Genomic DNA, 27832 nt, shown 5'->3' with positions numbered 1-27832 from the left:
AACTATCTCAACTATTATAATTAAACATACGATATTATACTGTTGTTATCATTATACACTGGCTAAGTTTCATAATAATAACTAGCTGTAAACATACAATGGCTGATACTCTAAACAAGTCATTTCCTACAAGTAACAAGAACAACATTTGAACATTACCTGAACTGAAAAAGTCTATAACTTGATAAAAGTATCACAACTCTATTGAGTCACTACTTATCACCACGTACAACACTATAATTATCAAGTCAGGTAGGAGAAACTACCACCACAACACTAACAGCCACACTGAACTACAAAACTGTTTAACAAGTTCTGAACATGTCAGACAAACTGACTAGTTGTACATGTCACAATTCTTTTCATGTGTTACTTGAATAGTGTTAATATGTGAAACATGAAGTGAATGTATTGATCACAGCTAACAGTATTTTTGAGTTGCTGAGCCATTAGTTAGTCTTGTTATAAAAAAATTATACACTGTTAACAATGGGATGGTCTTAGATGACAGCGTAATGTAACAAGGTCACTCATCCATTTCCGTGGCAACCACAGGCTCCACAGCATATGTGGGAACGGTGTGTATGGTGTTATGACAACACAATATTGCTATTACAGGCAAGTGTGCCTTTGTTAAGTTTGTTACCAGGTCCACAATATAATAACTAATTAAATCTGATCATAATATAAATTAACTACATACATTACAATAAGATGAAATCTGTCTGATGAATCCATACAATAAATGGAGTTATTTTGAATGATTAAAAATAATAAATTATTGTTCAATGATTTATATGTACAAAAAGATAATAAGTTTGGATGATGGCAGTTATTCAAAATCATACTGATCCCTTTTGGGTCTGGAAGGTTTTCGTCGCTTATCATTCATTCTTGGTCTCTCCTTGTTAAGATGTCTCAGTTTTGGCAATTCTAATTCTAATAGAAATACAATAGAAATACAATCATATTAGAAATACACCACCTGGCAAAGTGACATCATCAGCTAACAAACTATCAACATCTAATGATAACTGGTCCTCATCACTATCAGTTCTCACTGTGTGGTGTTCCAGCTTGGGTAAACGCAATGTCAACTCCGTCCTGAAAATTGTATAATAATGCATCAAACCTCTAATACATCAAACCTCTAACACATCAAACCTCTAATACACCAAACCTCTAATACATCAATCCTCTAAACCTCTAACACACCAAACCTCTAACACATCAAACCTCTAACACACCAAACCTCTAGTACATCAAACCTCTAACACACCAAACCTCTAACACATCAAACCTCTAACACATCAAACCTCTAACACATCAAACCTCTAATACATCAAACCTCTAATACACCAAACCTCTAATACATCAATCCTCTAAACCTCTAACACACCAAACCTCTAACACACCAAACCTCTAGTACATCAAACCTCTAACACATCAAACCTCTAACACACCAAACCTCTAATACATCAAACCTCTAACACACCAAACCTCTAATACATCAAACCTCTAACACACCAAACCTCTAACACATCAAACCTCTAATACATCAAACCTCTAACACACCAAACCTCTAACACATCAAACCTCTAATACATCAAACCTCTAACACACCAAACCTCTAACACACCAATCCTCTAATACATCAAACCTCTAATACATCAAACCTCTAACACATCAAACCTCTAATACATCAAACCTCTAACACATCAAACCTCTAATACATCAAACCTCTAACACACCAAACCTCTAACACACCAAACCTCTAACACACCAAACCTCTAACACATCAAACCTCTAACACATCAAACCTCTAATACACCAAACCTCTAACACATCAAACCTCTAATACATCAAACCTCTAATACATCAATCCTCTAAACCTCTAACACATCAAACCTCTAATACACCAAACCTCTAATACATCAAACCTCTAATACATCAAACCTCTAAACCTCTAACACATCAAACCTCTAGTACATCAAACCTCTAACACATCAATCCTCTAAACCTCTAACACATCAAACCTCTAGTACATCAAACTTCTAACACATCAATCCTCTAATACATCAAACCTCTAACACACCAAACCTCTAACACACCAATCCTCTAATACATCAAACCTCTAACCTCTAATACATCAAACCTCTAATACATCAAACCTCTAACACATCAAACCTCTAATACATCAAACCTCTAATACATCAAACCTCTAAACCTCTAACACACCAAACCTCTAATACATCAAACCTCTAATACATCAAACCTCTAACACACCAAACCTCTAACACATCAAACCTCTAACACACCAAACCTCTAACACACCAAACCTCTAATACATCAAACCTCTAACACACCAAACCTCTAACACACCAAACTTCTAACACATCAAACCTCTAACACACCAAACCTCTAATACATCAAACCTCTAACACACCAAACCTCTAATACATCAAACCTCTAACACACCAAACCTCTAACACATCAAACCTCTAACACACCAAACCTCTAACACACCAAACCTCTAATACATCAAACCTCTAACACACCAAACCTCTAACACACCAAACCTCTAACACATCAAACCTCTAAGACATCAAACCTCTAATACATCAAACCTCTAATACATCAAACCTCTAACACACCAAACCTCTAACACATCAAACCTCTAACACACCAAACCTCTAATACATCAAACCTCGAATACATCAAACCTCTAATACATCAATCCTCTAACACATCAAACCTCTAATACATCAAACCTCTAACACATCAATCCTCTAATACATCAAACCTCTAATACATCAAACCTCTAACACACCAAACCTCTAATACATCAAACCTCTAACACATCAAACCTCTAATACATCGTACCTTTCTCTTTCAATTTCTTCCAGTGTCAGAGTTAAACGACGAATCTTCTTTAGACTCCTACTATCTACATCTTGTGGTAGCTGGCTTGGCTCATTGTCTTGTTCAGTGGCATTGCCATTCTCAGCAAGTTTGGCTTGGTCAGCCTATATACTAAATGACTCCAGTCCTGGTAATTATTACAATACCTTATCTGATTCCATAATGTCCTCAATGAGTGAGACAGCTTTGTGTGACGCTGAAGTGAGGCACTCAATCTCATGTAACGTAGCCTTCAACTTGTCTAGTTGTTCACTGATAATACATTCAATACAACTGTAGAGTGGACACACTCAATATTGTCATCACCTCATGTCCTATACTCACCTTGTCTGTTTGGGCAAGTCACGGAGTAGTTCTTGTGGGGGCTGCTTGTATGGGGGTTTAACAAGGATTGGGGCAAATATGATGGCAAGATTGCTGGGGGACATGAGGTTGGTATCTTCTTGCTGAGCCACTCTACAACAAAATTATGAGAACAAGTGTTTTATTAGAGTGTACTGACCTAGCTAGGTGAAATATCACCCTCTCAAACACTGCATGATTGAGTTCTGGTAACTGCTCAATTAAATGATGAAGTGTCTCCAACTTCTCAGACATGTCACTGATTGCTAAAAGTTTACACATCACACACACAGTGGGTCACAGCTTTACTAAAGGATTAGTTGGGGACACATCCTTTCTGTTTTACAGTGATGTAAAACTATTGGTATAGTGACTTTAATATTTTGCAGAGAATTGATTACACCAACAACACTGACTGTTCTATTAGAGTACTTAAAGGCTATTCAAGTGATTCACTTAACCATGAGATGGGAGATGGCACATCAGGTCTAACAAGTACTCACCAGCTGCACGGATGAAGTCCTTGTACAAGAAGGGACTGATTAGAGCACTTGGCAACTGACCAAGAAATGCAGTCACAATCGATGTGATGCAGTGCATGTCATAATTGTCCAGGATAGTACCCTGAGGGTCTACAATACATGATCACAACTGATGACATCATAACCATAAGACCTACCTTCCTCTAGGGCTTCTTTGAGCAGCTTCTTGTTCTTGGCTGAAGGAGGTTTACGATAAATACCTTGTATGAACAATCCTGCAGAGAGGAATGAGTGATCTTGTTGGAAACATGATATTTACTGACCTTTCACTTCGATATGATTTAGACAACGTTCTAGAATTTGTGGTACTTTAATAGTATTGGGAGGAACCAGGGAGGTTAGCTCTACTCCAAAAGATCTCTTTGATGTTGCAGCCTACACACAACACTAACATGTGTTAGTACAATCAGTTGACTTCTCTAACCTGTGACAATTTAGCAATGTCCGGACTAGTAGGTCTCTTCTTGACCGGACCAACACATTTCTTGACATTTTTATGACACTCTTCATGACATGTGTATCCACATACTAACACAAACACAACACATGATAAACCATCTCAACGAGATGTGAAGTGGTTCAGTGTCAAGTAGAATGGTCAGTTACTACTATGAACCTGATAATGTGGACACTTAAAAATCAGGGCACTTGATAATGGTCCCCAGGTGTCCATATAAGGTCCCCAGGTATCCATGTGTGGTCTTCAGGTGTCCATGTATGGTCTTCAGGTGTCCATGTATGGTCCCCAGGTGTCCATGTACGGTCCCCAGGTGTCCATGTACGGTCCCCAGGTGTCCATGTAAGGTCTCCAGGTGGTACATGTAAGGTCTCTAGGTGGTACATGTACGGTCCCCAGGTGGTACATGTACGGTCCCCAGGTGGTACATGTACGGTCCCCAGGTGTCCATGTACGGTCTCCAGGTGTCCATGTACAGTCCCCAGGTGTCCATGTACGGTCTCCAGGTGGTACATGTACGGTCCCCAGGTGTCCATGTACGGTCCCCAGGTGTCCATGTACGGTCCCCAGGTGTCCATGTACGGTCCCCAGGTGTCCATGTACAGTCCCCAGGTGTCCATGTACGGTCCCCAGGTGTCCATGCATGGTCCCCAGGTGTCCATGCATGGTCCCCAGGTGTCCATGTACGGTCCCCAGGTGTCCATGTACGGTCCCTAGGTGTCCATGTACGGTCCCCAGGTGTCCATGTACGGTCCCCAGGTGTCCATGTACGGTCTCCAGGTGTCCATAAATACATGCACAAAATGGTTCACTGTGTCCACAATAAAAAATTTAATCATATGATTTAATAATCTTGATATTCAAATAGCAGTATTGCATGATGCTTGAAAGCTTCATACCACTTTGATTGTTATATTTCATGTTCCTTTGATCACTTGATTTCACTTTAATCCCAAGGTTCTATATGATTTAAAGGGACAGTACTCCAAGCCATACAAGTGCTAATTCCCATCCCGTAAAATATGTTCATGACGTGATAATTTGTTGCGTTTCATTACATCATGCCATGAAATGTTTAACTTGTAGTGACCTTCTAATGGGATAATTGTAAACAAAGCGATGGTAATGGTATAAACTTGTACTGTTTTACTCATAAGGATGTTCACATCGTTGTTTGGTAGTGAATAGAACTGCCTGTAAAGCCTCGCCCCATGCGGATTGCAAACAGCCGCTTCAGCCAGGCTCTAGCAGCTGGTACAAGCTTGTAATGTTATCACGGATTGTTGCACTGACAAGAACTTGTAGTAAACAAGCCTGTTGAGTTAATTAACAGTCTACAATGGGCTGGAGCTGCTGTTCTTGTGGCTACATTTCCAAGCGCTTTGTACTGTTAATCTTCTACTTGGTTTCAATAACCTGTCTAGACATGTAGTTTCACAGCAAAATGATTCCAAGTCATTGTAGCAGGCTGTATGGAAGTGAGAATTGTTGTTCATTTCCAAACCACAATTGTTCAGTAATTACGTAAAACAGCGTCAAATGCTTGTCACACTTGTATGGTTTTAGCACTTGTATGGCTTGGCGTACTGCCCCTTTAAGGTAGTGAACTGTTAGCATGAACCAGGGGGGCCTTAAGAATCACTACAATGTTGTCTCAGTGTTTCTAAATTAATAGCCTATTCTAATTACTGCTCACCTCTACACACCATTCCTTTCCCCAGTACAGGAATGCGTTGATCACATGCTTCACACACAGTGAGCACATTAAACTGTTTGGACTCTAACTTGTGACCACGATGATGTCGGACTGTCGGTGGGTTAGGCAATTTCTTTTTCTTCAGTTTCTTTGGAGGCTGTGGATAACGACATTAGCAATATTATCTCCATGGCAACATCATCTCCATGGTGACAGTACATATAGACACAAATTATTGGTAGACATTTCCATAGCAATTTTAGTTAAGCATTTGAAACTAAGAGAACATTTTTAATTCACTTGATGAACACAACTATGTCACACTGGCTTGATAACATGTAACCCCCCCCCCCCCCCCCCACACACACACACACACACACCTTAACATCAGTCAACTTCTTCACAATGTCTTGTTGATTCCTATTCAACAAATGATGATTGTACTACACACATCATAGCAGATCACCTTGACTTGATGAACTCATCAAGAAAACATTTAAACTGGTTCACTCCAATCTGTATCAGTGAAGACGGATTATTGACTGATTCATCAGAATTGACCACGCCCTTCATGATGTTAGTGAAGTTGTTGATGAGGTCATCAAATGTCATAGTATTATTATTATGGCCACTTTCTGACATAGACTCAAGGAATGACTCCAGTGTCTCCTGTAATGTGTGATAAATGTTGTTTACTAAGTTACAATAATCTCATTGGGTGATCTCTAGTATAACAATCACAATGGTGTAATACTTGATAGACTGTACAAGCAGACTGATTTGCTAATATGTTTAGGCCACTACAAGTTACTTTGTATTGTGTGTACAACATCATATAGCAGCATGCATGGTTTTAGAGGATTTCTGGAAAACAGTAAGCTTTATAAAATAGAGAAATACTGTACTATGGAACAGAACAGTCAACAGAGTAAACCAAAATCAGTTGATTATTACATATTGAGTAGCCAAATTTTGTGAATTGGATTCCTTATATCATAAAATTACTACCTAATATTGTCACTCCAGCAACCTCAAAATTGTGTTATGTGCTTCTAAACGAAATATTGTTTTACTGCCTTATATCATTAAATCTATCTACCAAGACCAGGTTACTGTATCATATCTTCCAAGGCCAGGCTACTGTATCATATCTTCCAAGGACAGGCTACTGTATCATATCTTCCAAGGCCAGGTTACTGTATCATATCTTCCAAGGACAGGCTACTGTATCATATCTTCCAAGGCCAGGTTACTGTATCATATCTTCCAAGGACAGGCTACTGTATCATATCTTCCAAGGCCAGGTTACTGTATCATATCTTAATTCCAAGGCCAGGTTACTGTATCATATCTTCCAAGGCCAGGTTACTGTATCATATCTTCCAAGGCCAGGTTACTGTATCATATCTTCCAAGGCCAGGTTACTGTATCATATCTTCCAAGGACAGGCTACTGTATCATATCTTCCAAGGCCAGGTTACTGTATCATATCTTCCAAGGACAGGCTACTGTATCATATCTTCCAAGGCCAGGTTACTGTATCATATCTTCCAAGGCCAGGCTACTGTATCATATCTTCCAAGGCCAGGTTACTGTATCATATCTTCCAAGGACAGGCTACTGTATCATATCTTCCAAGGCCAGGTTACTGTATCATATCTTCCAAGGACAGGCTACTGTATCATATCTTCCAAGGCCAGGTTACTGTATCATATCTTCCAAGGCCAGGTTACTGTATCATATCTTCCAAGGACAGGCTACTGTATCATATCTTCCAAGGCCAGGTTACTGTATCATATCTTCCAAGGACAGGCTACTGTATCATATCTTCCAAGGACAGGCTACTGTATCATATCTTCCAAGGACAGGCTACTGTATCATATCTTCCAAGGCCAGGTTACTGTATCATATCTTCCAAGGCCAGGCTACTGTATCATATCTTCCAAGGACAGGCTACTGTATCATATCTTCCAAGGACAGGCTACTGTATCATATCTTCCAAGGACAGGCTACTGTATCATATCTTCCAAGGCCAGGTTACTGTATCATATCTTAATTCCAAGGCCAAGCTGCTGTATCATATCTTCCAAGGCCAGGCTACTGTATCATATCTTCCAAGGACAGGCTACTGTATCATATCTTCCAAGGCCAGGTTACTGTATCATATCTTCCAAGGCCAGGTTACTGTATCATATCTTCCAAGGACAGGCTACTGTATCATATCTTCCAAGGACAGGCTACTATATCATATCTTCCAAGGCCAGGCTACTGTATCATATCTTCCAAGGACAGGCTACTGTATCATATCTTCCAAGGCCAGGTTACTGTATCATATCTTCCAAGGCCAGGCTACTGTATCATATCTTCCAAGGACAGGCTGCTGTATCATATCTTCCAAGGCCAGGCTACTGTATCATATCTTCCAAGGCCAGGTTACTGTATCATATCTTCCAAGGCCAAGCTACTGTATCATATCTTCCAAGGCCAGGCTACTGTATCATATCTTCCAAGGACAGGCTACTGTATCATATCTTCCAAGGCCAGGCTACTGTATCATATCTTCCAAGGACAGGCTACTGTATCATATCTTCCAAGGACAGGCTACTGTATCATATCTTCCAAGGACAGGCTACTGTATCATATCTTCCAAGGCCAGGTTACTGTATCATATCTTAATTCCAAGGCCAAGCTGCTGTATCATATCTTCCAAGGCCAGGCTACTGTATCATATCTTCCAAGGACAGGCTACTGTATCATATCTTCCAAGGCCAGGTTACTGTATCATATCTTCCAAGGCCAGGTTACTGTATCATATCTTCCAAGGACAGGCTACTGTATCATATCTTCCAAGGACAGGCTACTATATCATATCTTCCAAGGCCAGGCTACTGTATCATATCTTCCAAGGACAGGCTACTGTATCATATCTTCCAAGGCCAGGTTACTGTATCATATCTTCCAAGGCCAGGCTACTGTATCATATCTTCCAAGGACAGGCTGCTGTATCATATCTTCCAAGGCCAGGCTACTGTATCATATCTTCCAAGGCCAGGTTACTGTATCATATCTTCCAAGGCCAAGCTACTGTATCATATCTTCCAAGGCCAGGCTACTGTATCATATCTTCCAAGGACAGGCTACTGTATCATATCTTCCAAGGCCAGGCTACTGTATCATATCTTCCAAGGACAGGCTACTGTATCATATCTTCCAAGGCCAGGTTACTGTATCATATCTTCCAAGGACAGGCTACTGTATCATATCTTCCAAGGCCAGGCTACTGTATCATATCTTCCAAGGACAGGTTACTGTATCATATCTTCCAAGGACAGGTTACTGTATCATATCTTCCAAGGACAGGTTACTGTATCATGCATCCACCAGAAAGGCTTGATAAATGGCTATGTCTTTTCATTGGGTGAAGTTTCAAAACCAGTCAGTAACTTTTCTAGAACTTCACACTACTAACTGCTATAAAGCATGCACACACACAAACGGATAGACAAGGACAATGGAGACATTTCACAGTGAGGATACAGCACTAACAGATATCATTCACAATAGTAACATTTGTCCAGTACAGATCACTACAGTAATGACATTTTGATACATGTTATATCTACTGGTATATTAGGGAGCACCTATCTACTCTGTGTTAATATTGAATGTGGACAAGATATAAACTTCACGAGATGACTTTACTGGCAACAGTAAACTCAACTTGTGAATACAACACTTACTGACCTGAACGGCTAGGGAGTATTGAGATATTAAGTTAGTATGAAACTGTTGCAGAGCTGTCCTGAATAGTCGCTCCACTAAACTGTCTCCTTTACTGAGCAGTGATATCTGTAGGAACAAGGATACAACAGGGTCTGGCAATGGATATACCATATATGGATATACTGTATACATAGTTATGTATAGGGGGACTTAATTTTCGTTGCTTGGCTGTCTGCAAAATTTTTATTCTTGAACTCAAATAATTAGCTCTATGTTATAGTGATCCTCAAAATTTTAACTGAAAATTCTGAAATTTGCTAATCCCTGAAATTACATATTTCAAAAATTAGTACACACACGTTATGTGCTCAAAATTTGTATGGATAATTTGAAGTACATTAATTTTTAAAAATATAATGTTTCATTGTACTATTGTAACCCATCAATAATGTCTGGATAACCCAGTGTATGTTAAACACACTGCTAGTAGGTATACATGTCAACTGTACTAGTTACTATTAGTTAGTAACACTTTACAGTGACCAGCACTGAAGGTCTGACAGAAACATGTGCTGCAGCCTTAGGATTACCTAACCTAATTTCAAGGACTTAGACTTAATGACTGATAAGGTGTAACAGAAAAGGGGCCAAAGTAAGGAAAAAAATCCCTCCAACCCCAGGATTCGAACTGCAGGTCACCCTAGCTTACCTTCTCAACTAGAAATCTTCCCAACTTGTCTACATCATCCAAACTTGTCACAACCTTCTCATTTTCACGGCTTACAACCATTCCAGCGTCGATGTGTGCCAGACACGGCTTGGCTCTAGCTGCACAGTGTCTGTGGCACTTGAGATCACAAGCTAACATGTCACCATTGGTAACATAATGATTTAGAAGTACACCAGTAATTGGGTAAATACAGGTAAATATTTCATAATTACCTTGACATTTCAGCCCATTACTGAGGAAACCACTGAAAGGTTTTCTACATACAAAACAAGCCACAAGTCGGGCGAAGTTCATTTGTTTGAAGAAGTGAGGATTATTGGACTCAGCTGATTCTGATAATAAACACGATAACAAGATGGTGATATATTGTACGTTACTTACTGTGTCTTTGACGTCTTTTATTACCTCCATCCTCAACTAACTTTGTTACATCATTATCAATCTTCCTGGCTGATGTTTCAGCTTCTGCTGATGTGAAGTCTCGAGGATAATTCTCCAATTCATTAGTGCCATCATAAATCTTCACATACCACGACAGCCGCACTGCAGGCTCAGATGTTTCACTTTGTTGTCGGCCAAATTTGGGGATTCTCAAATTGGTGAGCAGTCCTTGAGCTAGTGATTTTAACTTATTCCCATCAGATGTGGGAGGAGTTCTAGTCTCAGTCGGTGTACCTGCAGAAGACATTCGTTGCTTCCTTCTGGAGCTGCTACGCAAGCCAATCAAGGAGATGTTTTCAGAGGACTTGCTCCGGGAAGCTCTCTTTTTACTCCACCTTAACAGCCCATGACGAAATGATTGAGGTTCATCATCATCAAAGTTGACCATATTATCAACACTTGCTGACAATTGTCTTGATAAACTGGAACGTTTCTTGTTTGGTTTCATGTCACTAGAAGTTAGCTCATCTTCAGAACTCCACAAATCTCTAGTGGGAGTGAGTAAGTGTCTGCTAGTTCTCAATGGCTCTAAAATGGGCTCTGTGTGAGTGGGTGTTTGTATACTATCAGATGTTTGTTTTGTTGGCAGTGGTTGAGCATCATTTGCTGGTACTACTACGTCAGGTTTAGCTGGAGATATTTGCTCCATCTTTTTAGCATTTGGGAATGGTGATGTTGGGAATGGTGATGTTGACTTCTTTTTTGCAATAACTGGGGAAGAGCGTTTGAGATTTGTCCGTACTGGAGATGGTTCTTTAGGTGGTGTATAGCTGTTCATTGATGCTAATATCTTCTTCACGCTACAATACACACACATGGACAGTATTGACTATCACTATCACGAAGTATACTAACCTGTTAGCTTGTTCTAATGCCATAACGGTCTCACTGTTAGCTCTAGTACGTTGAAGTGGTCTGTGCTGATTGGATTGTTTAGATGTTAGCTGTTCATGTCTCTGTTTCACCTTTGAACTACGTTTGTCGTCTGACGATGAATGTCGTTTTATTTCTGACGAAGAATGGCTTGTGTGATGACTGCCACTCTCAATTCCTGAGTCTCTAGGTAGAGAGGTCTTTTTTTTAGAACTATTTCTCCTTGACACATTGCTGTGTAGCTGTGGCCTCTGTTTGAGTTTGTCTCTTGTTAAAGTGTCGTAAATTTTGTATCCTTCCTCAGCGAGTTGATCAAGAGCATCAAGACTCTCAGTCAAGCCCTTCATCAAAGTTTCAAAGTCATCATCTCCATCACCAATACTATCTGATGTGCTTAACTTACGATGTGCTTTAGTTGGGCTATGACGGACAGGAAGATCAGCAACCTTCTCTGCTTCTTCGTTTTGATCAGCAGTAGTTGCTGCTTGTAATGTCTTCTCTTCCTCTTGCTGTTTCAACAATTCCAATTCCTTCAATCTTCTCTCCTCTTCTTCTTTAATACGATGTTGTCCTTCTTGTCTTTTCATTTCTCTTATTCTTTCCTCTTCCAACCTCCTTTCTTGTAATTGCCTTTCCTCTTCTTCCAGTCTCCTTTGCTCTTCTAATCTTCTCTCCTCTTCAAGTCTTTTTTCTTCTTCTAGTCTTTTTACTTCCTCTAATTGTTTTTTTTCTTCAATCCTCTTTTGTTCTTCCAGTCGTTTTACTTCAAGTCTTCTTTGTTCTTCTTCTTGTCTACGTAACTCTTCCAATCTCCTTCTCTCTTCTTCTACTTTCCTCTTGTGTTCCTCTACCAGCTCAGAATATCTGCCATAGCAACCAGAGTAATAACACCATAGCAACATAACAGAATCTCTTAATAAAGAGCACCATAGCACTAAGCCATAGCTATCTTACTTGACTGAATATGGTTTACTAATTACTAGAGCTACACTCTACCCTTCTGGGGTGCCATTAATTTATATGGATGTTGTACCTTTTTCTTTGCAGACAACCTCTCCACTGTGACTGGAGTAATATTGTGATCCTCCTTAGAAACAAGTAACGTTGTTGTTGTACATAACATCTCCATTGTGTCTGGATGATCACAGCACTACACACTCTGATACGAAGGTAGGTAGCTACTTTACGAGCAAACCATCCCCGGACAAAAGCCTGTACACACAATACTGTTCAACTACTCTAATAGAACAGTCACTCTTACTTGTATAGTTACAGCACTGCCCCTAATCTGAAGGAAATGGCACCGAATTAGTTTAGCTCTAATCCACTTCTGGATCAACACAATTCTGGATAACACCTCGTCTTGTAATTTATTCTGCAGAGTAAATTTCTGAGAATCCCTCATGAACACCTACACAGTAAACAGTCAGTTACCATAACAACAGTATAACATATGTGACCCAGTCAGGGAAAACCAGGCTTATCGCCTATTTAAAAGTATCGAGAAATGCCGGTTTAAAGTATTTAGTGTGTTGTAGTTTGCCAATGGTTGAAGCTATGTGTACCAATTTTTCACACGTTTTACACCAATTCCTTACCTTCCAGAGCATCCACTGTGCAAGTAGCCAACAAATAAGTTTCCTGCCATTTTAGATAGTTTTAAAACCGAGGTTGACTGTATCAGGCGAGCTGCAAAATGGGTGGGAGGCGGGTGCCCTGAAAGGCGGGAAAGATGGTGTTCAAAACTTGAAAGGAAGGCGTAGGGATGAATTAGGCTAAGTTTTGGGCCATTGAGGTCTCAAAATTGGAGGAAATTCACAGCGGAGGTACTTATTCAACACTACAGAGCTGTACAGCCATATACAGTCATCCCCAGGCTGACCAGAGCTCCATTAAGGCCCCACACCGCACGTACGGATCGCCACTGGGCTTGGGAAAAGCAGCCAGCAAAACCAGACCACTCAAGTCTAGCTGATTTTGATTGTGGAATTAGATAGTTTATTCATGTAGCTTTGTGTCCTGGGTGAAAAATCGAATCTGCTGACATGGGCGATAAGACCGGTTTTGTCAGACTGGGTCACATATTAGCAATGGTTAAGACCACATGGTCATACACTCAGTCATTATGTAGAATTGATTTATTAATTAATGAAGTAGGGATCCAAGGGATAAAAAGTAGTGAAGCAAATTATGTAAATGATGGTATTACAACATAGCCCTGTGGGAAAATCCCTACTTTGACAAGTTATCACAATTATTTTTGTTCAATGCCAAAATAGGGATTTTCCCACCAAGCTATGTTGCAATACCATCTTCATATATCTTGTTCACTAATTTGTAACTTTTGGATCCCTACACTGTACTTCATACGTGTGTGACTGTTCTATTAGAATATCAAACATGGCTGTTGTATTAGGGTGACTGCTTTATTACAGCATCTCAAGTGACTTGTGGTCTACGTGATATTTCAATGGGTGTGGTCTCATATGCCTTGTTTTCACTATGCTATAAGCGTAGGCAGGTGTCTCTTGATGTAACTGGGCCATTAAGGCTTGCTGTCGCCGTGCTTGATCATTGGGGGCATAGTTGTCATGGTCTGTTAAACCTTTCATGTAGCTGTAGGTACTGAGAGTATAATAGCACTATACAGTAGTGTAACCACTTCATGTGGTGTCTCCTCAATGAAAGTGTTGACATGATTTTGTTGCATGAAGATGACAAGCAACATAATAATAAAACCCAGCAAGATGCAAAGGGCAGACACTTGTCAGAACACTAAAAGGTACATCCCATTAAACGGCGGCTGTGCAATGTGTCATTTAGCTTGCAAATGTGGTCAGGGGGGCAGACCAAATATTAGGTTTGGGCAATTTTTAAAACTTCAATATTCATGTTCTTCTGACATATTTGACATACTGATATTCCACACTTCTCTAATAGAGTGACCACCTTAGCATTAGGTTAGATTACATGTCAAACTAGTTGTACAAATGACTCACAAATACAATAAACAACATTACCTTTCTGTGGCCAATCTGTATATCATTTGGACTGAAGCCCAAATTGTCAAGGAATCGGCTAATTTGTGTTCCCAAGTCTGTCTCTCTCTTGCCAATTAAGAACTCGTACTTCTCATAAAAGTTCTAACAAGTACAAACACTAGTAATACTAACACAAACTACACCACGTCACATGTGTAGGGTACATACCTCAAATGGCATACGGACTGAGAAGCCAGCCTTCCTTATCCGTATGGTTTCTAACATTCCCGTGTATCGGAGCTGCTTCAACACTAGGTCACTATCAAACTGTTTAGGAGCCTACAACACTTCATAACACCACAAGGTGATCACATGACTGGCTCACTTTATTGCTGTTAGATTTGATACATCGTACAAAGTAAGGATGTGTCTGCTGCAGTCGCTCCATCAGTGATAAGAGAGAGGCGTGAAACTGTGCACTGACAGTCGGAGCAGGTCCCTTGCGAGGCTTAGAAGATGTGCCAAACGTTCGTAGATTTCTCTTATTATGCGATTTTGTTGACTGAGCTTTCTATGATGAAGAATAAGTCAACATAAAACAAAATGTGTTGTGGTGTGTACCATTCTTGGAGCAGATAAGAACACTTTGGGATCTTTAGTAGTAGTATGAGGTGGTGTAGGCTCTGGAGTCTTCTCTGCCTTGTCTCCCCTGCAGAAACCAAATTCCACAATCAACACTAACAGAGTTGCCACTGACCTGTTTAATACAGACTTTAATATTTTTGAAGAAGTCTGTTTGAACATGGCAGACAGTCTTGTGGGCTTCAACTTGTCATCTGCCTCAAGTTCCATTCCACTACTGTTCCTGTAGTTCTGATTAGCGCCCAACGTGTACGAGTGTCCGACCTTCATCACCTGAGATGCTGGCATGGAGGTCACCATGGGGTCAGGTGAGATGAATTGTATCTCAGCACTCATGTTCTCTAACAATGATTGACTGGTTGGCAATGACGATGGTGTACTACCGTCCTCTTCAGGGTTTACTAATGGGAGGTTAATGTCTGAAGAGATTCTTTCTCGACGCATTACCCTCCTCGGAGTGGACGGACTACCTGATGATCCACTTTCACTGAACGAGCTGCAGATAATGAGAATGAAACTAGTGTGTGAAAAGGTTTCCTTACTCTGTCGTTGACTTTCTGTGCCGCTCAGCAATGGCATCAAGCTGGAGTAATATCACATGTATCACTCCACACATATACACACAAACACTACACAACACCTACCTTATCACTTTTGGCTTCTTTGGCTAAACAAAGAGTATGAAATGACAACATGATAGTAAAAAAGTCACAATTTCTTACCCATTTTCCTCCTGGCCAGCTCCTGGCCGTGTTGCTGGAAGGCGTGTGCAGCTAACACCACAAGTTTGAGGTTACGCCAGTAGGAGCAAGCCAATGTGGGCAGTCCTATTAGTCCCCTAACAAGATCCATCTTACTAGTCTTAAGTAGATCAACAATATCTTGTCTCATCAGGTCTCTGTTCTTCTCCCTGAACCCCTGCAGTGATTACACGTACTTATGATGACGTAATGTGACATCATGTGATGTCATCACATATACATGTTGGTAGTTGGTCACATATTAGAAAACCAAACTTGTCTTTTAACAGCAAATGAAACAACATTGAATTAGATACTGTATATAGTACTAGAAGTACAGTTCATTAACAATAGACAAATTTCATAACGAAAAATTAACTGTTGCCCCTAGCAACCTAAATTTTACAGGTGTCAATGTCTTAAGTCATCTCTCCAAGTTATAAAAGGATAGCACATATAAGTCATGAGGTATCACATTTTGAAGTTGTAATTTTTCCTTACATTGTCAATGAGAGGGGCAACAGTTGCCCCTTCTGGGCAATCACATAAAATCACAGGATTAAAAAATGTCATATCTTATGACCTATATACACTATCCATTTAAAACTTGAAGAGATTATTGTTAACATTCACACTTACAAATTATGTAAAATTGATATATATTTGGATTTTAGGTTTTTGCATACGTTAAAATACCTCATTTATGTGATTTCCCAGAAGGGGCAACTGTGTAGCCCTCTCACATAGATATGTACGTATGGGAAAACCACAAAAATTCAAAATGTCATATCTTATGACATATATATGCTATCCTTTCAAAATTTGGAGAAGTTACTTTAGACATTATCACCTAAAAATAATGGGAAATTCAGGTTGCTAGGGGCAACGGTTATTATTATGCACTATAAAGCCTTATTATGGAATATGTTTATTGATTGTGGTCTCCATTGGAGTAAACTCACTACTAATTCATAGTGATGGTTTTGATGAAGAAATAATAAAACAGTTGTTTCATTAACAATGTTGAACTGTTGAATGTAAAATATAAGCAGCCATTATATCACTGAGCCTTCACATTGACAAAAGTGGTTTTGTAATATTAGTTGACTAGTGGCAGATACTATAGTAAAACCCTCAAAAACATTTAATAACTCATGAATGGACTTACAAATTGAAATATGGCTCATCTGTACAGCTGTTTGACCCAATGAAATCTTTTCATTTAAATGTGACACAATGCCAATCACAGGAAGCCATTGAAGTGTACGCTGATACAAATTGTACAATCCTTTCCTAAAATTGCAGTCAAGTGAAACCACACATCTTTACTTTTACCACCAATTATCTGGTTGGCTGCTAAATTCACTTTTCCTTTTTAGCCATTTTCCTCAGGGCTCACTCAGCTCAACTAGTCTCGCATAGCCAGACCCTATTCCTCCGCACGGCGCTTATCGATTGGAAATTATAAGCGTCTGCTCCAATCAATAAGTGCTATGCGGAGAAATAGGATCTGGCCTCGCGAGACTTATACATACTAGTGTATTAAAAATTATTAATTTAAAAATGAAGTAGGAATACAAGCGATAAACAAAAGATGAATGATGGTATTACAGCATAGCTTGGTGGAAAAATCCCTACATTGGCATATTATAACAATCATTGTGTTCAATGCCGAAGTAGGGATTTTCCCACAGGGCTATGTTAAAAAACCATCATTCATCTACTGTTTCACTAGTTTTTATCTTTGGATCCCTACTTCATTTATATATTTTAAATAACTTCTAGTTTTGTTTAAATTTTTTGCTATGGCATATAGGTATGATATACACTGTTCTGTTATGACCTGGGTGACTGCCTGTCTCTGATGATTTTTATGGGTGACATTTGGGGGGTGAGGGGATGATCTTTTGGGGTGGGTGGGTGTGATCCCTACTACACGTATGATACTGACACACTAAAGTGGCATGTCTCCTTACAGACAGAATATTCAGTTGGATCAGATAGCCACAATATATCTTGATATTAAGAATGGACAGGTGGCTTATAGATATAGTATATTAAAAATTATAAATTTAAAAATGAAGTAGGGATCCAAGCAATAAAAAGTAGTGAAACAAGAGATGAACAATGGTAGCTATTACAGTATAGTTCAGTGGGAATCCCTACTTTGGCATGGTATAGCAATTATTTTGTGTTCAATGCCAAAGTAGGGATTTCTCACCGAGCTTTATATGCTGTAATAGTTAACATTGTTCATCTCTTGCTTCACTACTTTTTATCGCTTGGATCCCTACTTCATTTATAAATTTATAATTTTTAATATACTAGTTTGTTTAGTTTTTTGTTAAAGCATACAGCTAGCTATAAACATGTGACTGTTCTATTAGGGTGACTGCTGTGTTAGAGTATCTCGAGTCAGCTAGCTTGCAAAGACGTGCACTTGAAAAGGAGTGTGGTCATCATGGTTTCGATTGATTATTAGAGCATCCCAAGTCAGCCTACCAACTTGAAGGTGTGTGGTCACTAGCTATTCCGTTATAAATACAGCTAGCATAAAAGGGGTGTGGTCATCATGGTTTTAATCGATAATGTGTAGAATAAAGAATGGGCATGATCCTGTGACCTATCGTGAAGATACAGGTGGCTATCTAGAACCGGTATCTCCGTACCGTACAGTAGCGTTTAAGCGTCTTATATAATCTTGTGGCGTGTATTATGCTGCTTAAAGAAAGTGTTGATACGGAAATTAATGCCTCAATATGGTTATGTTGGATGATGATGAAGAAGACAAGCAGCCTGATTGAAGATAAAAGAAAAGACAAGGCACAGAGGGCACACACTCGTCGGAACCCCAAAAGGCACACCCCACTGGTGAGTTTGTTATTGTGGCGTAAAATGATGGCCTCTAGGCTTGCGACTGTGGTCGCTCAGTCAGTCAGTCAGGCAGTCAGTCTAAAATTCGAGTTTTGGCGATTTTTTAAAATTCTATATCCGGCCACCTGTTTATGTTTAATGCTGTATTATGCATTATATGGATTAGTACTATTCTGTAAAGGTGATTTTCGTCTCGTAAGATGTCTCTAGGATGGTTTTCAAAAGTGGAATTTTTGGTGGCACACGAAATTTTCACCTGGATCCCTACTTAAACAGTACTACTGTACCGTTTGATGTACATGGCTTCCCCTAAAATATGCTACCAATAGTACTACTCTGGTTATGTGCCAGTGTGACAGCAAAAACAACTAGTCTTCAAATGGTGCATTTCTGAATATAATGAAAATATTAGAATCTACACATTGGAAGTTGAGACCTCATAATAGCACATTACATGACAGCATTATCAGTTAGTACTCATTGCTCAGGAGGTAAGGAGAGCAAAGGAGACCAACTGTACAATTACATGGTTTTGTCTGGAATTTCTTGTCAGCTTCAGTAGCCACACTGCAGTTTTCTTCTATTATCATGTATGCGTAAACATTCACAATTTAATTCAACCCGTGTCTTGTTGAAGATCTTTGCTGTAGGATCACGGTTTTTAACATGTGAGTGTAACGGCCACATTACAAACAACCATTGTGATACAAAACTAGTGAATGGCAGAAATTCCATACAGGCTTATTAAGATTGTGTTATATTACAAATAATTCACTTGTTATGTAAAACCTATTTGTGCATGTCCACACATTGCTATATTTCAATGATGCGAAGGAACTCAGGAAAGTAGCAGGAAATGATTGCAACACTTAATCAACTACTACACAATAACAGTACTAGTGGTCACTAATCCTCTGATCTCCTCATGGGAATAGTAAGAGATAACCACTGGCTAGAGATTGGAATAAGAAGATTAACAATTACTGGGGCAGTATTATGACAAACAGGATGAAGTAGTTTAGAAAATAACACAACATGACAATAACAATAACACAACACGACAATAACAATAACACAACACGACAATAACAATAACACAACACGACAATAACAATAACACAACACGACAATAACAATAACACAACACGACAATAACACAACATGACAATATCACAACATGACAATAACTCAACACGACAATAACTGTCAAAATTTTTTTGTTGCTGGCTGTATCGACGAAAATTTAAACGACAAAACTATTATAATTCACGCATACAAATACTAACATATAGCTAGTTGTTCCGTCAAAATTTTTCCATTGATTACGCAAGCGACAAAAATATGTAGCGTCGAAATTTTAATAGACGAAAATTTTCTACGTCAAATTTTCCTGATTTATGGTAATTATTGTTCTAGTGAATTAATACTGTTACACTATTTGTAGCTGATGTTACCACGTACAGAATAAGGTTACCTGTCTAAACTGGCTATTGTAAAAATATCCAAAACGTGTCATTTGTGCACAAGCTGCCTAATATAGCCAGCCACCACACAACATTGGATTAGGGTTTCCACCACCCCTAATTAATACTCACCCTAATATGGTAGACCACTTGTCCAGCATAATGGAGGATAGTGAAGACAGGATCATCGAGTTTCCTTTGTGGTGACTGGTAGTGGGAGTGGGCCTTGTGTTGACGTTCAAACTTGCTAAACAGGGTCGTGTCATCAGCACCTGGGAAACTGCATGGATCACATGATACAGGATCACATGATGATACACAGATTCCACACACGCACGCACACATACAGAGAGGACAAACACAGACAGACACATACAAGACAGACACACAGACAGACACATACAGGATAAACACATAGACAGGTCAACCACAAGACATATAGGACAAACACAAAGACAGACAGACACACACAAAGACAGACAAACAGACAGACACATACAGGATAAACACACAGACAGACAGATACAGGATAAACACAGACAGGTAAAACACACAGATATATAGGACAAACACACAGACAGACACATACAGGACAAACGCACATACAGACACATACAGGACAAACGCACATACAGACACATACAGGACAAACGCACATACAGACACATACAGGACAAACACACAGACAGACACATACAGGGCAAACACACAGTCAGACACATACAGGACAAACACACAGACAGCAGGGAGGATCTAGAAGGGTTTCTGTAGTTTTGATAGAAACCCCCTTTCAGAATTTCACTTTTAAAAGTGATCCTGGTTGAGTAACAGTAACTTGTATACAGAATGTCTTCTTTTTCATTTCTAAGACCAACTAGATCAAATGCACAGCAGCTCATCTGCTTACTTGATAATTATTTTTTCAGGCGCTTGTTTCTGCGTGAGTTCAAAATGAGTAAACGAAAGAGAAGAGACCCTGATGATACTTTAAAAACCCATTATCTTTCTTTGATAAAAGAGCAAGTAAGGGTGTCTAAATGGCTGCATAAGAGCGTAGCTACAAAGCTATACTAATGTTATAGCTAGCTACTATTAATGCAATGGCTTTCATATAATTCCATTCAAAAATCCTAAATCAGCCACTGGACAGACACATACAGGACAAACATACAGACAGACACATGCAGGACAGACATACAGACAGACACATACAGAACAAACACACACACACACATATAGGACAAACACAAAGACAGACATACCTGCACTCCTCATCCAATAAAGACAATAGTCCAACTGGTTTACCAGCGATCAATTCTAGACACTCATAGTTATCAGTATAATCAACCGATTGCCATTTTATCCCTTCACTGAGGTACTCCTCCTGTGGTGACATCACATGACCTCACAGCTATAACATGATGATGTCAGACCTGTTCAGATTTGAACACATGTTTGTTGAAGTAATGATGAAGTTGTTCATTGGCATAGTTGATACAGAACTGCTCAAAAGAGTTCTTCTGGAATACTTCAAATCCAAAAATGTCCAATACTCCGATGGAATGTCCCTACGAAGATATTACATCACATGCAGAAACACATTGTCACTACCTTATCAAGTTTGGTCATCTTTCCTTTAGCAGACAACGAGTAGTTTACCTGTCAAGACAGACCAATAATACAAACACCTCTCAGTGGTCAAAACTGTTAAAAGGTGTGCATTATATAGTACCTGCACATGCAACATGATCAACAAAAAGAAATTGAATTTGCACAATAGTAATAGCCGGCTCCCTACTATCATCAACTCTTGGCAGTACTATCCACAACAGCTATATTGTAAACAAAGGTTTAACCTTACACACAGGTGCACACTTCCTGGCAAACTTTTAGGATAACCACTAAATCTTTTATGTAAATTTCCTGGCCTAGTGATGCTAGCCAGTAATTATATTGTGTAGGTGACATTATTATTGGCAACTGCTGAAACATTGTTAAAGACCTTCAGTGCTGGTCACTGTAAAGTGTTAATAATAATAAAGTGCCATACGTCCTTAGCAACAGTTGCTATCTCGATTGGTATACATATATGTGTCGATTGGCTCTGCCAACATTATGGCAGTGTCAACAACAACATTATGGCTTCTCATACTATTATCCCTAGCTCACCACTAGTGTTGCCCCAGCAGACAGAAGTGACACATATAACTGTGTAACACTAACAGGTATTTCCCTATGGCCATCTGTGGAGAGGCATCACTAGGTAGACGAGATCTACTAACATGCATAGTCATTGTAGCAAAAAGGAGCAGAGGATATGGCAATGTGAAATGGCAGAGTTTTAGTGTCACTAGTAACAAAATACAGCATAGCTTTTCCCCCAGGCTAGATGTACTGCCCTTGCCACCACCCCCAGCACCAATTGGCATGTGCTGGCAACAAAGAGACAAAAAATAAATAAAGAAAAACACAAACCCAGTAATCCTGTGCCCATCAAAGCGGCCCATCTCTGGAGAGATATAGCAGACAGCACAAGCTATTTGTACTTCAGATAGTGATAGTTTTGTCAATTTTCATAACGTTGGACTGGACACAGAAACAGTAAACACTTTTACTATCAGTTGAGGTCTTGTGGTATTATCAGAAAGCCTTATTTGGTATACCTCAGTAATACTAAATATAGTGAGATTATCAGTCTGAACACAACACTACTACACAAGAGAGTTAATATGGGCTTGATATTATGGTGATGTGTGCTTCACTTGATATTATGGTGATGTGTGCTTCACTTGATATTATGGTGGTGTGTGCTTCACTTGATATTATGGTGGTGTGTGCTTCACTTGATATTATGGTGGTGTGTGCTTCACTTGATCAAGCTTCATTTCCTTATTGTACATCATGTAGAAAATTTGAAAACTATTTGGCGAATTGAACAACTTGTCTATTTGACAAATTTAAATCTCTTGTTCGTGGGGCTGAGCTAATCATGCCTGACCACATTCAGAGTGTCATGAAATCCCAAGTGATAGCCATGGCACGATATAGCTTCAAGTATTATCCAAGGCCAAGACCACAGTTACACAGTAGATGCATCAGTAGGAAAGTCACTTGGTAACTAGGAGAACACCTTGTTGCAGGTGTACAGTAGTAATAACAATAACAGGACTCATTGCAGGTAACTGCATATGAAAAATCTCAAAGGACAGAGAAATGTCCAGCTGCAGATTTGGGACCATGCTAAGTAGCTAGCTAGCATAGCTATCTGTTGGCTGAATTTATAGGTGAATCTAAAGGAGCTGAGGCTGAATCTATAGGAGCTGAGGCTGAACCTATAGTAGCAGAGGCTGAATCTATAGGAGCTGAGGCTGAATCTATAGGAGCTGAGGCTGAACCTATAGTAGCCGAGGGTGAATCTATAGTAGCCGAGGCTGAATCTATAGGAGCTGAGGCTGAACCTATAGTAGCTGAGGGTGAATCTATAGGAGCTGAGGCTGAATCTATAGTAGCCGAGGCTGAATCTATAGGAGCTGAGGGTGAATCTATAGTAGCCGAGGCTGAATCTATAGTAGCCGAGGCTGAATCTATAGGAGCTGAGGGTGAATCTATAGGAGCTGAGGCTGAATCTATAGTAGCCGAGGCTGAATCTATAGTAGCCGAGGCTGAATCTATAGTAGCCGAGGCTGAATCTATAGGAGCTGAGGGTGAATCTATAGGAGCTGAGGCTGAACCTATAGTAGCTGAGGGTGAATCTATAGGAGCTGAGGCTGAATCTATAGGAGCTGAGGGTGAATCTATAGTAGCCGAGGCTGAATCTATAGTAGCCGAGGCTGAATCTATAGGAGCTGAGGGTGAATCTATAGTAGCCGAGGCTGAATCTATAGGAGCTGAGGGTGAACCTATAGGAGCTGAGGCTGAATCTATAGGAGCTGAGGGTGAATCTATAGGAGCTGAGGCTGAATCTATAGTAGCCGAGGCTGAATCTATAGTAGCCGAGGCTGAATCTATAGTAGCCGAGGCTGAATCTATAGGAGCTGAGGGTGAATCTATAGGAGCTGAGGCTGAACCTATAGTAGCTGAGGGTGAATCTATAGGAGCTGAGGCTGAATCTATAGTAGCCGAGGCTGAATCTATAGTAGCCGAGGGTGAATCTATAGTAGCCGAGGCTGAATCTATAGTAGCCGAGGCTGAATCTATAGGAGCTGAGGGTGAATCTATAGGAGCTGAGGCTGAATCTATAGGAGCTGAGGGTGAATCTATAGGAGCTGAGGCTGAATCTATAGGAGCTGAGGGTGAATCTATAGTAGCCGAGGCTGAATCTATAGGAGCTGAGGGTGAATCTATAGGAGCTGAGGCTGAATCTATAGTTTAATTCCATGTCATATACAGTACAGTACAAACTGTCTTGTTGTTATTGTAATTATCATCCTCAAAGGGTGATTCCCCTACTAATGAGCTCACCTGATCCACAATCCAATCAAACAATGCTCCATACAATGCTTTAGCCATAGCATCTCTAGTAGCAACGGCCTGTAGTCATGGTAACAAGAACAATATAACATGCACACAGTACACACACACACCTCCCCTGGTTTGTAAGAGGTCACAAACCAGTCTCCTCCGGCCTGTGACTTGCGTGTAGTCAGTGTACTATTGAGAGTGGCCTCATCCACCTAGTAACCAGTGTGTGTGTGTGTGTGGTAACAAGATAGGCTACTGATGATGAACACTTCCATCTACCTTTAATAATGATGAGACAATCTTAACAGATTCACTGTTTGTAATGCACACTGCATCCTCGTTTTCCGTCTAACCAAATCCACAATCAATAACACCACTACCACAACACTTCACCTTCTTAAATGTGATATTTCCCAAGTGTAAGATGGCAGCAAGCAAAGTAAACATGCTATAAAATGATACGTGATGTGTACAGTACATATCTGTTGGATGGCTAACTTGAACTGGGTGGGATGGGAAAACCCCAACATCCCTAATGATTGCACAAGTGTCCCAAACATTTTCACCTCTTCAACTCCTTCAAGAGGCACATAAGTACCCTAGCAACAAAACAGCACATAGCAACAGCCATAGTGTTGTAAGTCAAATAACATAATTTACCAGTTCAGTGAACTGTAGTCCTACCCTTAGCCCCTTACTGGTCAACCAATACAGCACATGATCAGCACAGTCCATACCAAACTACCCAAATACAAACTTTGTCTACTGTATATACCACTATTGTTGGCAGATTTCATATGGAAAGTGTTACAGAGTTGAAGATTACAGAGGTGACATTTACTTGTTATACAAGTCAGCATCATTCTCAGTATGATTAGAGCCCATACCATATTTGTACAACACATGAATATAAGAAATGTGTACGTGTGTATGTGATACCTGATTGATTACCGATAATAAGGTCTAGTGTACAGATGAGAAATGAGCCACAAGTCACATAAGAAATTAATAATTTGTTGCCAGTCAAAAGGATTTGTTACAATTTGTTACAAGCTCAACACATATAGAATTACACAGTTGTTATCAATACTACACAATACTGTGTACTTACATGACCAAGGTATGAGTAATCGGTGGGTTCTCTGAGATGTAGAGCGGTCTTTAACTGTGTGTCTGCCCCAGCCAACAAGTAATAAAACACATGATAATTCCTATTGGAGAGCAGCAATAGTGAATGAACACAATAGCATTAACTACCATATATGTACATGAGGTTGTACCATTTCTGACAGGTAAAGGTGTGAAGAACCCGAAGTCCCTCACCTGTTATGCAAGACATGGACATACCTAACATTTGGCCACATAAATTATTATAGTTTGTCGTGCAGTGTCTCTTTTGACCCAATAGTGGCTTTATCAGAGCAGGCTAAGAAGGTTACATTCCGAGTCATGTGAGCTAACTAATTAAGTTAATAAAACCACTTGTATTGAGTATCGGTAGAGACGACACACGCACCCCCCCCCCCCCCCCCCCACACACACACACACAAAGCCTCTGGCAGCCATGTGAAACATAGCTATTGCCGCCCACTGGGATGCCTGTGCACCACTCAGGCACTTGAGCCTTGTGCAGGCAAATCCTCCTTGGGCAGGACTAGTAACCCGCAGAAGGTCTCATGGAGAGAGGTCGCGGAACGTAAAGTTCCACAACGATCCCAACACCACTAAGCAAGATAAAGACAGTTGGGCATTTGCTTCCCCAGGTACCCATTGATGTTACAGCTGGGTGGGCTGCTTCCCCAGTTGACACCAGGCCACCAGGTCCCCATTTTAACAGCTGGGTAGACTGGAGCAATGTGAGTAAAGTTTCTTGCTCTAGGAAACAACAACACCAAAGTGGCTCAACCAGGAATCGAACCTGGGACCTTTCGACTACCAGGCCGATGCCCTAACCACTCGGCTATGCTGCCTCACACACACACACACACACACACACACACACACACACACACACACACACACACACACGCACACGCACACGCACACTACACACACACTACATACCCACACACTACACACCCACATACACACACTTATACAAACATACATACCTCTCTCCAGGTGCCTGACTAATGATGCGACTTTTCTCCAGTAAATACTTCTCGATAGAAGCCCTATAACAACATAACATATTAAATTGAAGGGAATAATTGACTAATGAACCCATCACAGCCACTAGCTAGTCTGTGTAGTTGGTCTACAAGTGCCAGTCAATAGGCAATACCAAATAAGGAAATGGCTCACTAGTGACCATAACAGGACACATTCACATTATTAACACAAACTATTTACCATCACTGTAAACAATGTACACATTTTCTGTGTATTAGTGATAATGAATAGTGTGTGTGTGTTGTGTTGTGTTGTGTTGTGTTGTGTTGTGTGTGTGTGTGTGTGTGTGTGTGTGTGTGTGTGTGTGTGTGTGTGTGCGTGCGTGCATTTGTAGTGTGTAACAATGACACATACACACTACTACCAAGAGTTAATACTACTACTTTGGTTATCAACAACGAAAACATACAGAAAATCGGTCTAACCAAAAATGGACCTTGGTTAGTGAAGGGGATCAGAAAACATGCAATGGTTGACCAGTGTTATAACTTACTCATAATAAGCTCCATTCTCACGGAAACTGACTAGAATGAACTTGCCAAATCTGCTGGAGTTGTCGTTTGATATGGTCTTGGCATTACCAAATGCCTACAGTAACAGTAATCAGTGTTGTCATAGTAACAGCTGAGATATGTATATACAGTGTTCATATATGGAACAACTACAACACTACCTACACCACCTGTATACAGTGTCAAGGTGTTCTGATTTCCAGGTCAGTTTATGTACTAAGGGATATCAATACGTTGGGACCTCAATTAAGTGTCTGGATT

The 27832-nt window shown here is 40.0% G+C and overlaps 1 protein-coding gene across 2 annotated transcripts in view; it reads right to left on the bottom strand.

Annotated features, from left to right (window-relative positions):
• Nucleotides 1-659: 659 nt before the first annotated feature.
• LOC136242467 (unconventional myosin-IXb-like) overlaps nucleotides 660-27832 on the bottom strand; it is a 28251-nt gene continuing 1078 nt past the window's right edge. For both annotated transcript variants that reach the window (XM_066033895.1, XM_066033894.1), the window contains 40 exons: nucleotides 27553-27647; nucleotides 26999-27061; nucleotides 25999-26098; nucleotides 25386-25486; nucleotides 25281-25335; nucleotides 25167-25235; nucleotides 25010-25099; nucleotides 24888-24956; nucleotides 22038-22085; nucleotides 21860-21994; nucleotides 21689-21810; nucleotides 20559-20706; nucleotides 16072-16267; nucleotides 15994-16016; nucleotides 15892-15932; nucleotides 15465-15845; nucleotides 15329-15416; nucleotides 15093-15278; nucleotides 14936-15046; nucleotides 14747-14869; nucleotides 12988-13137; nucleotides 12760-12938; nucleotides 11709-12590; nucleotides 10794-11653; nucleotides 10625-10744; nucleotides 10392-10543; nucleotides 9704-9808; nucleotides 6426-6628; nucleotides 6340-6379; nucleotides 5960-6116; nucleotides 4231-4334; nucleotides 4070-4181; nucleotides 3944-4021; nucleotides 3768-3896; nucleotides 3425-3530; nucleotides 3247-3378; nucleotides 3069-3195; nucleotides 2884-3026; nucleotides 986-1104; nucleotides 660-939 (listed from right to left, as the gene is read on the bottom strand). In XM_066033895.1, coding sequence (XP_065889967.1) covers nucleotides 833-939; nucleotides 986-1104; nucleotides 2884-3026; nucleotides 3069-3195; nucleotides 3247-3378; nucleotides 3425-3530; nucleotides 3768-3896; nucleotides 3944-4021; nucleotides 4070-4181; nucleotides 4231-4334; nucleotides 5960-6116; nucleotides 6340-6379; nucleotides 6426-6628; nucleotides 9704-9808; nucleotides 10392-10543; nucleotides 10625-10744; nucleotides 10794-11653; nucleotides 11709-12590; nucleotides 12760-12938; nucleotides 12988-13137; nucleotides 14747-14869; nucleotides 14936-15046; nucleotides 15093-15278; nucleotides 15329-15416; nucleotides 15465-15845; nucleotides 15892-15932; nucleotides 15994-16016; nucleotides 16072-16267; nucleotides 20559-20706; nucleotides 21689-21810; nucleotides 21860-21994; nucleotides 22038-22085; nucleotides 24888-24956; nucleotides 25010-25099; nucleotides 25167-25235; nucleotides 25281-25335; nucleotides 25386-25486; nucleotides 25999-26098; nucleotides 26999-27061; nucleotides 27553-27647 — 6249 coding nt within the window. In that variant the 3' untranslated portion in view covers nucleotides 660-832. The remainder of the gene's footprint in view (nucleotides 940-985; nucleotides 1105-2883; nucleotides 3027-3068; nucleotides 3196-3246; nucleotides 3379-3424; nucleotides 3531-3767; nucleotides 3897-3943; nucleotides 4022-4069; nucleotides 4182-4230; nucleotides 4335-5959; nucleotides 6117-6339; nucleotides 6380-6425; nucleotides 6629-9703; nucleotides 9809-10391; nucleotides 10544-10624; nucleotides 10745-10793; nucleotides 11654-11708; nucleotides 12591-12759; nucleotides 12939-12987; nucleotides 13138-14746; nucleotides 14870-14935; nucleotides 15047-15092; nucleotides 15279-15328; nucleotides 15417-15464; nucleotides 15846-15891; nucleotides 15933-15993; nucleotides 16017-16071; nucleotides 16268-20558; nucleotides 20707-21688; nucleotides 21811-21859; nucleotides 21995-22037; nucleotides 22086-24887; nucleotides 24957-25009; nucleotides 25100-25166; nucleotides 25236-25280; nucleotides 25336-25385; nucleotides 25487-25998; nucleotides 26099-26998; nucleotides 27062-27552; nucleotides 27648-27832) is intronic.

The sequence above is a fragment of the Dysidea avara genome, chromosome 13, assembly GCF_963678975.1.
Source record: "Dysidea avara chromosome 13, odDysAvar1.4, whole genome shotgun sequence".
Classification (NCBI taxonomy): Eukaryota; Metazoa; Porifera; class Demospongiae; order Dictyoceratida; family Dysideidae; genus Dysidea; species Dysidea avara.
Note: the sequence above shows the minus strand (reverse complement) of the source record. Positions and strands in the feature narration are given on the sequence as shown.